The following is a 13,961-nucleotide window of genomic DNA, read 5'->3' on the forward strand; positions in this document are numbered from 1 at the left end:
TTTTACCTGAATTACTTTATTGTTATCTGGCATTGTCTCAGTTTTGCCGCAGCATTGCTTACAGGATCTGCCTGCAGTATGCTACTTGAGGAGGGGCAAAATTAATGAGTGACAGTAGGATTGAGTTTTGGAATATTGTTTATTTAAGGATGCATATTATTAGTAGAGAAGCAGTTTCAGTTCTTTCTCTTGTGGTAAGTTTGTTGGGCTGGCTGCCTCATGACAGCATCTCCATCAGCCGCCTGTCGTCGTTCTGCCTGGCGATGTCCAACACTGTCTGCCCATTACCAGCTGCGGCCCCCGTGTCGGCCCCTGCCTCGAGCAGCGCGGCCGCCACTTCCGCTTGGCCACTGTATGCCGCCCAGTGCAGCGGCGTCCACCCATCGCTATCCCTTACATTGGGGTCGGCGTTCGCCTGCAAGAGCAGCCGCGCCACAGCGGCGCCGCCCCGCTCTGCAGCCAGGTGCAGAGGCATCATCTGCTCCCTGCTGCTCTCCCTAGCGTTCACATCCGCCCCCGCCTCCACCAGCAGCCTCGCCACCTCGACGTCACCCCTAACTGCCGCCCAGTGCAGGGCAGTCCAGCCCCACCCGCCTCTAGCCTCCACGTCGGTCCCTGCGGCAAGCAGCGCCCTCAGCTCCCCCACTAACCCCTGCACAGCCGCCTGGATCAGCCTCCTGCCTCTCTCCTCTGCAGGAAGTCTTCTGCACAAAAAACACAACACACACACGCGATAAGGAAAACTGACACACAAGGCAACACAACTGCTGTGAATACAAGTCTGTCCTGAAACAAACCTACTATATGGGGTTTGACAATAAAGTAATGACTGATTTTTCTTTGCAACATGTGTCAACCCTGCAGGCTTGTGTAGGCACAATATCTTTGACCTTCGTCAATAAGCTGCTTGTAGTCCAAGCGGCACATCAATGCAACTGCTCAGTCATGAGTTGTGCTGTAATAAGTTTACACGTGTTAGTGTCTCTCATCATGGAAATGGAACAGCATAATATTGTGCAACAGCATGCCATTTCTTTTTGCTTTAAATTGGACGAAAACGCGACGACAACTTACAGTAAGCTTCAGGCTTTTGGAGAGGAGGTTATGTCATGAGCTCAAGTTTGGCATAAAATGTTTAGTGAAGGCAAAACGAATGTTGAAGATGAATACCGCAGTCGACGACCATCGACCTCCTGGACAGATGCCAACTTGGCCAGGGTGCATGAACTAGTACGATCTAATCGGAGATCATCCGTGAAAATTATCGCAGAAGAACTGAACATCAATCGAGAAACGGTTCATCTAATAATAACTGAAGATCTTTGTATGAGAAAGATTTGAATTCTACACGATAATGCGCCATCTCATACTGCTCTCTCAGTGCAGCAATTTTTAACCTCAAAACAAATTTCAGTACTACCACAGCCACCTTATTCACCAGATATCGCTCAGTGCGACTTTTTTCTATTTCTAAGAATTAAAACGGTGGTCAAGGTACACCATTTTCAAACAACACAAGATAACCAAAAAGCTGTGACGAGGGTCTTACATGATATTACAGAAGATGAGTTCCAGAAATGTTACCATCAATGGCAGAAGCGCTGGAAAAAGTGTGTTTATCAGAAGAGAACTACTTTGAAAGAGACAACACTAAATTTGACTGAAACAGTAAGCAAAATTATTTTTCACATCAGTCTCATTACTTTACTGCCGCATCTCGTATTGCCACTCCTACAATACAAAACAGTGCACAACCCTGCGTGCATTAAGCTACAGCAGATCTGTTCTACCGCACCTTCAAAAAAACGTTCACTCATCGTCCATTACAAATAGCGCTATACGACCTCTGAATAAATTACACTGTCACATTTTGTCACACTCATTCCTGGAAGTCACCTCCTCTGATCTCGGGATGCTACAGCTAATCAGTCGCTCTGCTCCACTACAACACAGGCTTGCGGCAGCTAATACTACCTCTCTGTCTGGAGCTTAACTACCAGAGATGACACACTAGAAGAATCCCATCTCCTAGTTTTCAAACAGGGACTTTCCTCATAGGCAGTGAAAAAATTTCAATCGTCCTATCAGCTGATCTCTTGATGCAACCTCATCAAATATTTAAAGTTTCTGACACACACACACACACACACACACACACACACACACACACACACACACCATTGTTCAATATATTTCAGGTATTAAAAACATCAGATTGGCAACTCCACCCACATAAAAAATTGTCTGTGTTTGTGTGTGTGTGTTTCAGGTTTAGTGTTCAAAAATGGTTCAAATGGCTCTGAGCACTATGGGACTTAACATCTTAGGTCATCAGTCCCCTAGAACTTAGAACTACTTAAACCTAACTAACCTAAGGACATCACACAACACCCAGCCATCACGAGGCAGAGAAAATCCCTGACCCCGCCGGGAATCGAACCCGGGAACCCGGGCGGGGGAAGCGAGAACGCTACCGCACGACCACGAGATGCGGGCAGGTTTAGTGTGCCTGATGGTATATGCACATGTATTTAACATGTACTATAATTCTCAAAACTATCTGAACGACCAGAATTGTTTCACCTGCTTTGTATGCAATCGAAATAACACAGATGCTCTGCTCTCTTTTGTGTACACTCGTTTCACTATACAAAATGGTTACTGCAAGAGATCACAAAATTCAACTGCTCTGTGTGACTACCAGTTTAGAATACAAATTAACACTATGATAACACAAATACCAGAAGGCATGCTATTAGATATTACAAGGCCATTACACTTGTAAACGCAAGTTTATTACGATAAACGAAGTTTCAAAAAGCAACTTTCACCTTGAAATTGTATGGCGTACATTTTTTTTCTGTACTACGATCTCCAGATACAACGCAGCAGCTATTATTCCTGCTAACAATAACATAAAATATGATAAATATGGTTTCAGTCACAAGTGAGAAAGAGTGCCCATGTCTAAACTTGAAATGACATGACAGTCTCGTGCTGATTGGAGATTCTAACCCAGGCCTTAAACTGACAGTTAAGTAAGCACAATAAAACATTAGAAATCGTCATTTTTCACCGGTTGTGAGATGATAAACTGAAATAACGAGACGAAAAATTTCCCCTTAGCAGGATTCGATCCCTGCACCTATCGACATTGACGTCTAGTCACGTGTATACGTTACGTTTTGGTTTACTTCAATAGCAGCGGAATATGCACATGTCTGAATTCTGAATAACATGACAAAAATTTCTGTGCTGACTAGGAATCGGACGTTACACACATCGCTGTTGACTACATACAAAGACACGGTCACTATCAAATTCCTTTCCACCAGGAGCTAGAAGCGGGATGAACCTTTACAGCATTTCTTCATTGCAAATGGACATGGCACGTCGCTAGGATTCAAGAAATCGGCAGTCAAGTTATTGGGAGTAGAGTTCCAGTTACTGTGGCTAACTCACAGCTGTCTGATAAGTCGCCAGATGTCGTTCACTTCGGCTCAAACCTGTGTTCTTCGGCGTCAATCAGACAGTAATTCTCGCTCGTTCACAAGTCTCCCAGATGGATTGCATTAAGTTTCGGTTTGGTTCCTACTTTCCTGTTTACTGCTCTCTACCAAGTTGTTTTCATATTTGTTGGTAGGTGAAGGGTGCCGATGTTTTTCCAAATGACCTTACAGCTGTAGTGTGGATACTTTTCTACAGTCACATTTCTGCTTTCGTTTTCCGTTAAATCCACGTACATGTTCCTAACTTTTACCATATTTGACGGACGAACTCTGGTTTGAGTATAGCTGAACAAGAATCAAAATTGTTCAAAATGGTAAAAGCCACTGGGGCGTGCTGTACATCTATTGGTGGGTTCAGGACAGTGCGAGTAATTTCGTCTGGTAAATGTTACTTGAGGGTCGTGGGTGTCTTCTTCCACAGCTCGTGTGTATAAAACACACGAATAGAGATTGTGACTTTCTCCCAACGTAGGTGAGATTTAATCCCCCCCCCCCCCCCCAGCTTCCGGCTGAGAGGGCCAACGTGTCGAACTTTATCTTAAAAATATGAACACGAGTTACAAAATGACCCAAAGCTGAGAGAAATCTTGCTACTATTACATGTGGTATGGGTAAAACTTGAGCCACACAGTTGATTTTAGAGATCATGTACATATTGGCAAAGTCTGCCATTTGGATACCGTCAAGTCTTCTCGTGCTATGTTCTTTGAAGCTAGCTGGCATGCTAGCAAGCATTTTCTTAGAGTTCACAGCTACAGTACGATTTATATTAGTCCAGACCGAGAACTTGGATTGAGGTCTCGCGTGTTTTGCAAAGATATTCCACACCTCACATTCATGGTGCTTGATTTAGTGTTGCTCAGCTTCGCACCTGATGCAAGTTCGTATTTGATGATGATCTGCAATGCCTTCTCCGAGTCGCCTTCACCGGTGATCACAAGACTACATCACCTGAGTATGCCCTACAGACGATATTCTGGCCGTGTGTGTGTGTGGTTGCCTGTGTGGTTGTGTGCGCATGCACCCCTCGTAGATGTTTATGGAGAGTGGCTGGTAGGGGCTCAGTGGCAATGGCCAACAGGGCCATTCACACAGGACAACCCTGCTGCACCAAATTCGTGAACTCAAATTGTCTGGTTAGCTGACCATTAATCATGATTTTCGAAGGGCAGTTCTTCAACATTCTAGAAATGATGTTGAAAAAGCCCTGGGGAAAATCCGTTCTTTTCAGAAGACACTGGTGGCTCACCTTGTAGAAAGCCTTCTCGAAATCGAGACGCATTACAGCGCAATGAAACCTGGGAACATGTGCCGTATCTATGAAGTGTGTATAGTCACAAACAGTTTGGGTAACTGATCTCTCTTTACCCACACTAGTTTGATAAGAGCCAGTTACCTCAGTCATTATAAGTTTTACTCCGTGGGCAATAACTCGGAGCATAATTGAAAAAAGAAACACAGGTAAGGAATTATTCAATGCCACACGTAATCAATGGAATTGCGTATTCAAAAAAATTGAGACGTGTGTGGTATAAGGAGGAAAATATAATTTCTAAAAAGGATGCACATTCACAGTTTCTTTAATTATTCAGCTTCGGATCAACTGCGTGATAAACTAAAATTGTGATTGAGACTTACGATGGTGACGGTACGATCTCCTCGATGGTTTTCGATCTGGAAGCCAAACAAAATGACTACTGGGCTCCTATCGCGACTAGAACCAACGGCTAATGCAGCGATCACCGCACATAGCAGCCTGGTTGCCATTTAGCTGGCGATCCACAACCACTACTAGTGTGCTCCCACTGTGGTATATTTCGTCAATAGAGAGACGTAATGTTAGATGCGATATTAGCTATATATTGTAAGTGGAATGATATTTCTAGAATAAAGTAATAAATTTGACACCCAAGAGTTCAACCTGAAGTGAGAATCAGTCGGATTATATACCGGAAATAACAACGAAGTATCAAGTGAATTTAGCAGGACAAATCTGAAACACACTAGGACGTAAATCGACGATCACGTGGTTGGCAAATGTGTTATGCGATGTTTTCAATTCTGCATTAGTGACAGGGAGAATACGTTTGCACAGCTGATACGCTGTGAAGATGCGGAAAAGCTGTCTGCTGCAGCACTGACTGGCAGCCGAAATATGCGAATGGCGTCCCAGAGTTTCATTCGCGTTTCTGTAACTTCTATTTTGATCCGAAGCACTGTTACGAATAATATCCAGACTTACCGACTGTGAATCCTACGTCGTAAGTAAAGAGCAGAGGGAATTATTTGGATAGTCCTACTCTTCAGTAGCTATTCTGTCTATTTCTGTTTTTTGTGTCTTACATGTGCTGTAGAGATGCAGGTCATTCACCAGAAATGATTCGTTTTTTTTAACACCACCTGACACTATCTACATTATGACTTAGCTCTTTTTAATATTATTCACTTAAAGCACTTTTCCTTACAGATACATTCATTGGCATCACCTCTAACATGCAATAACCCAAATAAAAAGACAGTGTAACACCGATTAGAAAAGACGAACACCCACAAAGATTTATCATAACGCACGAATAACACACTGTTTCAAATCAGAGAAACAAATAGACCAAGAAAATCTTATCAATGACCAAAGAAAAAGCATTCAAAAAGATGTTAAGAAAATGAAACAGTCGAATGAATACTATGCAAGTTCGATAACGTAAGATAATGTGGGAGACTACATTCCTAATGGTATTTCTTACGTGTAGCTGTCGTGTTCAGTAAACCAACAAAAAACCAATGAGGTATACGTGGTACTAAAACAAATGAATTGCAACTTACCATGTTAACCTTACAAAAAAAAATATTCTACAGGAAAACAAAGTTCCCATAACACAAACGCCCATATATCCTCATGAGTTGGAGAGATATCTTACCCTTCCAGCGCAAAAACAGGCTTTCACTATGTGCAGCCCACAGTAATAATGAAGTTGCGTTACAGGACCACCACGAAAGTATGTATGGAATAGTAGCAATGTGTACAGACATATAACGAAATCAAGTTAACAAGTTTTTCAGTGGCCCAATTAAGTCACTACACTTGTTTCTGCATAAAAAAACTAGAAATTATGTCTGGAGAAGAAACAGCAGCGACTACGTTTTCAAATCCGTAAGTTTTTCACTTTTAGGCCTACAGTGCACTGAATCAAGATAGGAAAATACTTATGTGGAATAAGTTTTCTAAGGACTTCTTAACTGCTTGTGGGTCTGCCTGAGGGTACTTTTGTCACAGAAGAAATAAAAAATTCTTTCCAGCGAGATTTCAGCCTACATCTAACACAGTCACCCCTTTCGTGGGTCAACGCTTCACTCCTGAGCTATCGGACAACGGTGACATGTAGCTCTCTCCTTTACCCCATGATGGCCAAATTGGATAATGTTCGGTGTAAAAGGTTAAAGTGGTTGTAGCCTCAGCTTGGAACGAGCTTTCTGGACTCAGAAACATAATTTATCTAATCTATACCATCTATACTTAACAACCATTCAGAGTGTTTAACGAAAATGACAGTGAAATATCAAGTGAATGTGTCACGACGATTCTCGGCTACTCCAGGATCTAAGTCGGAGGTCACAGTGTTGAAATGAAATCAATCGGAAATTTGAGGGAAGTAAAAGTAGGATGACTGCAGGAAGAATTAGAAGAGATCGAAAAGGAAAGGGACTTAGGAAGGACGCATTCAGCACATACAAAAGTCAGAACAACCTTCAGAAAAATTAAATGCAGGGATGACTACACTAAGCTTTTGTATGTCCATCCTTTTAGCAGGACGTCTCTGGGACGACGGCAGTTTACTATCGTGATAAAAAAAGGAAAACATCTACAGCATCCTTAAAATAAAATAAAATCATAAGGACAGCTGTAAGTGTTTTTATTTTTTGTCACGACTACAGTAAGTGTTCGAAAAGAATTCCAGTCTTAAACGATCAGGAGAGAGCAGATGTCAGAACACAGTACGTTAAAGACCTCTGTGAGTGGGAGGAACTATCAGTGGACGTGACAGAAGAAGAGATGGAAGCCGAATTGGAAAACGTGGGGGACTGGCCATTACACTCCAAATTTCTCAAAGCTCTGGAAAACTTGCACACAAACAAGGTGGAATGGATAGTTAACGTTCCTTCGGAACTTACGTGATCGTTAGGGAAGGTGTAAATCAAAGGACAATTCACGTTTGTCTTTAGAATCCATGACACAGGAGTCGTAACAGCAGACTGCCAGAAAAAGACCATCCAGACACTTCAGAAGCGAGCAAGGGTCGATAAGTGCGATAGCTTTGGCACAGTGAGCTAAAGAGCTCATGGATCCAAATTACTAACAAGAATACTTATAACATACAGAAGAATGGAAGACAAAACTGAGGACGCTAAATTTGGAGTATAGGATCGAGAGAGGCCGATCGGACCTTCGACTTGATAGTGGAAGGAAAATGTAAGGAAAATTGAGATCTTTATTGGATTTCTTGATCTTTAAATGACGTTTGACAACGTGAAATGGTGAGAAATGTACGAAACGTTTAAAAAATAGGTATAAGACATAGCGAATAGCAGGTAACGTAGAATATGTACAATAATCAACAAGGATTGGTACTCTGATTAAAGATGATTGAATACAGGGATGCAGGTAGTCTCCACAAATTTTCAGACTGAACACTAAAGAATCGTTGGTGCAACTGGAGAAACTTCCTGGAATTTAATTATAATTGAGGGTGAAAACGATTTCGTTGATAAAATTCACTGGTGATATTACTGTGTTCACTGAATGTGAGAAAGAATCACCAGAGTTGGTGACTGTAATAAATATGAATGGAAGAAAGAGGAATGTATTGGGGAGTGGCAGAAATAACACTGGTGGCAAAGTTTACGTCAGAATTAAGGACCACAAAATAGATGAATTGCAGCGATTCTGCTACCTGAGAAGCCGATTTACGCCGAGGGACAAAGCGAGGTTGTTATAAAAAGTTATGTAGCACACGAAAACAGGACATTCCTCGCAAAACAAGGCTACTGGTACCAAAGATAGGGCATAATTGGGGAATAAACATCTGAATCCAGAATGAGATTTTCACTCTGCAGCGGAGTGTGAGCTGATATGAAACTTACTGGCAGATCTAAACTGTGTGCCGGACCGAGACCCGAACTCGGGACCTTTGCCTTTCGCGGGGAAGTGCTCTACCAACTGAGCTACCCAAGCACGACTCACGCCCCGTCCTCACAGGTACTGGCAGAAGTAAAGCTGTGAGGACGGGGCGTGAGTCGTGCTTGGGTAGCTCAGATGGTAGAGCACTTCCCCGCGAAAGGCAAAGGTCCCGAGTTCGAGTCTCGGTCTGGCACACTGTTTTGATCTACGAGGATGTTTTAAACATCTGAATGTTTGTAGCACAGTAATGTATGAAAATGAATCGTGGAATAAAGGAAAAAAACAAGAATGAGATCGAAGCATCCTAAATGCGGTGCAATAGGAGCATGTCGAAATTAGGTGAACTCATAACAGAAGAACCCTGAAACGTCTCTCATGAATAGGTGAGGATAGCGATACGTGGAAAACCGTGAGAAGAAGATGGGTCAGCGTAATAGATTATATGTGAAGGCATTAGGGAATAAGTGCCCTGGTACTGGAGGGTAAAAACTTTATAGGAAGACAGAGATGGTAATGCACACCACAAACGATTGTGTAATCTGGGTGCTCACAGCACTCTAAAGCTGTTGCTTGAGCAGATGGAAACATCATCTTCAGCAGGCAGAGTTCCTGATTTGCATATGTATTGTTACTGTTACTGGTTGTTACTCCATACTGCGGCAGAGTGACCAAAAGTGGTCCACACCCTGACAAGCTGAGGCTCTGCCGACATTTGCTTCTCTTTGGTTGTTACTAGCAGAAATGTCTCATTCCTGCCAACCGCCCCAAATGGTCTGACAAACATGTGTTTATCTGACCCCTGCTAGACCATTCCAATGCACCAAGAGTACTAGACGTTTATCTCTTTTGATGTAGAGAGTTACACATTCAGTGCAGTCATACTCTCTCCTTGTCACTAGTTTTTCAGTCTATGAAGTTGGCTTACATGCTTAAATTCATATTGGCATTGGTTTGTTGATTTTGATGACAGGAAATCACTGAACTGTTGACAACGACTCACTATTTTCCCTACCAAACCTCCTCTTAATTAACGTCTTTCTCATGATAGAAACTCCTAATCCTGTGGATACCGCCCTGTTACCTGACTGTATGTTCTGATTTTATTCCCAGTTCAAAACTTTGCTGATCCTCCTTAAATCCAGGCTCAGCATTTATACTTCGTCTTTCAGTATTTATATGTTATCTATCAGATAATGATCGTGTGTGTGTGTGTGTGTGTGTGTGTGATGAGGGAACTCACCGCATGAGAGAGACAGTGGCTTCATTAGGTGGTGGAGTTGTGGGCAGCACAGTAGCAGAAGACCTCTGGCGGGTTGTGCTCACAGTGCTACTGGTGGCGGTGGTGGTGGTGGTGGTGGTGCTGATGGCAGCTGTGGTGGTGGTGCTGGTGGTGGTGGTGGTGGCGGCGGCAGTGGCGGTGGTGGTGGTGGACCCCAGCTGTGTAGCAGCTGGTGGGCTGCACACACAGAGAGGGGCACAGTGTGAACAGGCTCCTCAGGGCGGCTCACTGCAGCCAGCGCTGCTGAGGGATCGTCCACACACACGCGCACACACACACACACACACACACACACACACACACAAACACAGAACTCACGCCGACAGTGGGACTAGCGGACTAGACAGTGCAGACGACTTGCTAGTGACATAATCACATTCACCACCTGAGTTCCCCACAGCAGTTTATCACAATGCCGCACAACAGGTAGTTCAAAAGCGAGCTTGAACGAAATGTACATACAGTGCCCTACACTTACACATAACTTAATTACAGAGTTACTGGGCAGGTCAGCTCAGATACTATCGTCCTCAAAAGTATCCAAACGACCTGAGTTGTGTTCTGCCCATTTGTATGAAACCCACGTAACTTAGCTGACTTCCGGTTCATCTGCTCCCTTTCTGATATTGTTGATTTGCTATTCATAATAAACGCTCTAGTACTAAGTGGGTACCAATCCCTGATGTGTTGCATCTGAGACCAATACAGATCAAACAATGTTCATCAGGTACAGGCATTCATGTGTGTCTTTCTTTATAGCTGTTATAATGGTAACAATCAGTCAAATAGTAAGGACAAGCGACATTTCAAAACTCTGGAAAGTACCATGATTAACACTTCAAGTTGCTAATAAATATCTTTATTCAACAACCAATTTTGAAATATGTATCACCTATAGGACAGCACCTCCAGAAAAAATTACAAGATGTTTGGCTTATCATGTACTACCATTACTGAAGTGTCCTCAGTGGGATTTGCTCATCAGTTAGCAGCAGGTTCTCTCCACACCGCACCCTCTGTAAGAAGCCCCCTGCTCCGTTCCAACTCCTGTTGTTAATGGCGGCGTTACTGCATGTCTACACTCTGTATTCTGTGATATTCGTATGTGGGTCTGGCCTTTCAGAAGGTTAAGGAAGAAGGCAGTGGCATACTTGGTAATGACCTGAAGGTACTGGAAAATTCCAGCTATATTATATCATGTCCAGACAGAGAACCTGATGAATTGTTTGATCCAGGAGTAGATGCTGATTCAGAGCACAATTTAGTCATGCTGTTGAGTAAACTGAAGCTTAAGAGAATTGTCAGGAAGAATCTGTGTAAATAAATTGTATACTGATGTACTGAGGAAAACAATGGTTATTTTTAATTCTATGAGGCTGTACATAAATCGACAATGAATGCCAAATTTTGAATTTCAGGTGAACAGCAAATGATGTCTCTCAAAACGCCAAACATTAATGTTGAACAGACTAATGTTGGTGCAAGGAAAGCGAAAGCGACTCTGAAGAAATCTTAGCATATATATATATATATATATATATATATATATATATATATATATATATATATATGATGACTGATGATAGAAAGCAGTACAACAATAGACAGGGAAAGCCAAGAATACAGTATTGCAGTTCGCTAAATAATGTCACTGTAAGTCTGAGGTGCGATAAAGTAGAATGTCTGTAGAAAGGATTAGATTAAGTAAGTAAAAAGTGATCATAGGATGGACAGATTCGGCATTTGTAAAAGCCTAAAGATCCTTCAGTGAAATTGTATACAACGATAAAAACACTAAGAGTTGGAAAAGAATTCCACTGTTAAATGCAGAGGAGAGAAAGAGAGAGAGAGAGAGAGAGAGAGAGCAGATGGCTGAAAACAGTACACTGTGCTCCTCCATGAGGGAATGAACTATCGGATGACACGATATTAGCATAAATGAAGGTCAAGCATTGGAAAACATAGAGGATTGGCCATTTGACTCAAAGTTTAACAAAGCTCTAGAAGTCTTGCACAAAAATAAAGCAGGATGGTTAGAGAACATTCCTTCAGAATTTATATGGTGCTTGTGGAAGGCTGCAGTCAAACGACTATTCAACTTGATCTGTAGAATCTATACGACTAGAGACATACCACCAAACTTCAAGAACAATATCATCTGCACACTCCAGATGCGACAAAGGGCTGATAAATGCGATAGCTTTTGCACAATGAGTTAACAACTCATGAATCCAAATTGCTGATAAGATTAATATACAGAAGAATGGAAGGAGGAAACTGAGGACCTGTCACAGGACGATAAGTTTACATTTATCAAAGATATTGGCTCCAGAGAGGCAGATTTGACCTTGCACTTTATAAGGGAAGCAAAGGTCTAAGGAAAATCATGGAACCTTCACTGGATTAGCCTAGCTTTCAAAAGAGTGACAATGTAAAGTAATGTGACACACGTGAAATTCTCAAAAATACGTGTGAGATATAGAGGGCAAGCAGATTATATAAATTACTGTATGTACACTAATGCACAAGGAACAGTAAAAATTGAAGAAAGAAGTATTATGATTAAAAAGGTGCAATATAGGGATTAAGGTAGTATCCTCAGCTGTTCAAACTGTACATTAAGGAATCGTTTGTGGAATTGAATTTAAGTAATTTCAGGGTGAAGGATTTCACTGATAAAATTCACTGGTGATATTACCATGTTCTCGAAAGTGAGGAAGAATTACCAGAGCTGTTGAATGCAGTAAACAGTAGGTTGAGCACATAGTTACGATTTAAACAAAAGAAAGACAGAAGTATTTGGGAGTAGCAGAAATAACATCAATGACAAACTTACAATCAAAATATAGTGGCCACAAAGTGAAGGAATTTAAGTGATTCTGCCACCAGGGAAGCAGATTTACACAGAAGGGCAAAGCGAGATTGTTATAAGAAGTAATGTCGCACACGAAAACAGATCGTTACAGGAAAAACACGGCTATTGCTTCAATTTGGGGCGCAGTATCTGAGAATGTGCATTAGGAGCACAGTAATGTACGGAAATGAATCATCGATGATGGGAGATACAGGAAGAGAAGAGAACTGGAGCATTCAAAATGGGTGGAAGAGAAGGATGTTGAGAATTAGGTGAACTGATAAGAAAGGAACTGTGGAAAGTAGGATATATCTGAAGACATCAGGGAATAAACGCCATGGTACTGGTGGGAGCAGCAGAGAGCAAAAACTGTAGAGGAAGACAAAGTTTGGACTACATCCAACAAATAACTTAAGACTTTGGATGCAGATGCTGCTCTGTGGTGAAGAGGGCGACCCTGCACCCTCTCTTCCCAGAAATAAATGAGTGTATCTCAGCCCTCTAAATGTGTTGACAGACAGAAATATGATCTACAGTAGGCAGAGTTTATGCTTTGCATGTCTGTTGTTACTTTGACTACCTGTTTCACCAAAATAAAGTGTTGCAAACATGTTGGTTGTAGCCCTGAGGAGCGTAGGCAGAACAGGCCACCTCAGCAGACTGTTGCTTTTGTTTTCATTCTTGAACAGAATGATTCTTGTTACTAGCACAAACTTAACCCAGAGGTCTAGGATCCTTTCTCCTTTTTTATTTCTACCAACAACCTTAAATTGTCTCATAAATCTGTCTTTACTCGCCCCTTGCTACAGCATTCCTATACTCCATGATTTTTAGATGTTTATATCTTTTTAAATACATTGTTATGCATAAAGTGCTCTCATAATCCCTCTCTGTGACTGGATTTTCTGTGTGTGACGTCGCCTTAAATGCCAGAGATATTGTAGGATTGGTTTACTGATTCTGATGGGAATATATCACTGAAATGTTCACAATAGATTTTAGATTGCCCATTCTCTCATAATACAACTTTCTCATTCCGTGGATACCACCCCATTATACATCTGACCATATGATTTCCTTTCCATTTCATGTTGCTAACCCTCACTAATCTAGACTGAAGCTTTACATTTCCTTTTTTAGTCT

At 41.9% G+C, this 13,961-nt stretch overlaps 1 protein-coding gene across 1 annotated transcript in view; it reads right to left on the minus strand.

Annotated features, from left to right (window-relative positions):
* Positions 1-217: 217 nt before the first annotated feature.
* Positions 218-13,961, minus strand: part of LOC124719710 (ankyrin repeat domain-containing protein 65-like) — a 45,221-nt gene continuing 31,477 nt past the window's right edge. Inside the window, exon 3 of the mRNA XM_047244915.1 lies at positions 218-704. Coding sequence (XP_047100871.1) covers positions 218-704 — 487 coding nt within the window. The remainder of the gene's footprint in view (positions 705-13,961) is intronic.

The sequence above is a fragment of the Schistocerca piceifrons genome, chromosome 11 (genome assembly GCF_021461385.2).
Source record: "Schistocerca piceifrons isolate TAMUIC-IGC-003096 chromosome 11, iqSchPice1.1, whole genome shotgun sequence".
In the NCBI taxonomy this organism is placed as follows: Eukaryota; Metazoa; Arthropoda; class Insecta; order Orthoptera; family Acrididae; genus Schistocerca; species Schistocerca piceifrons.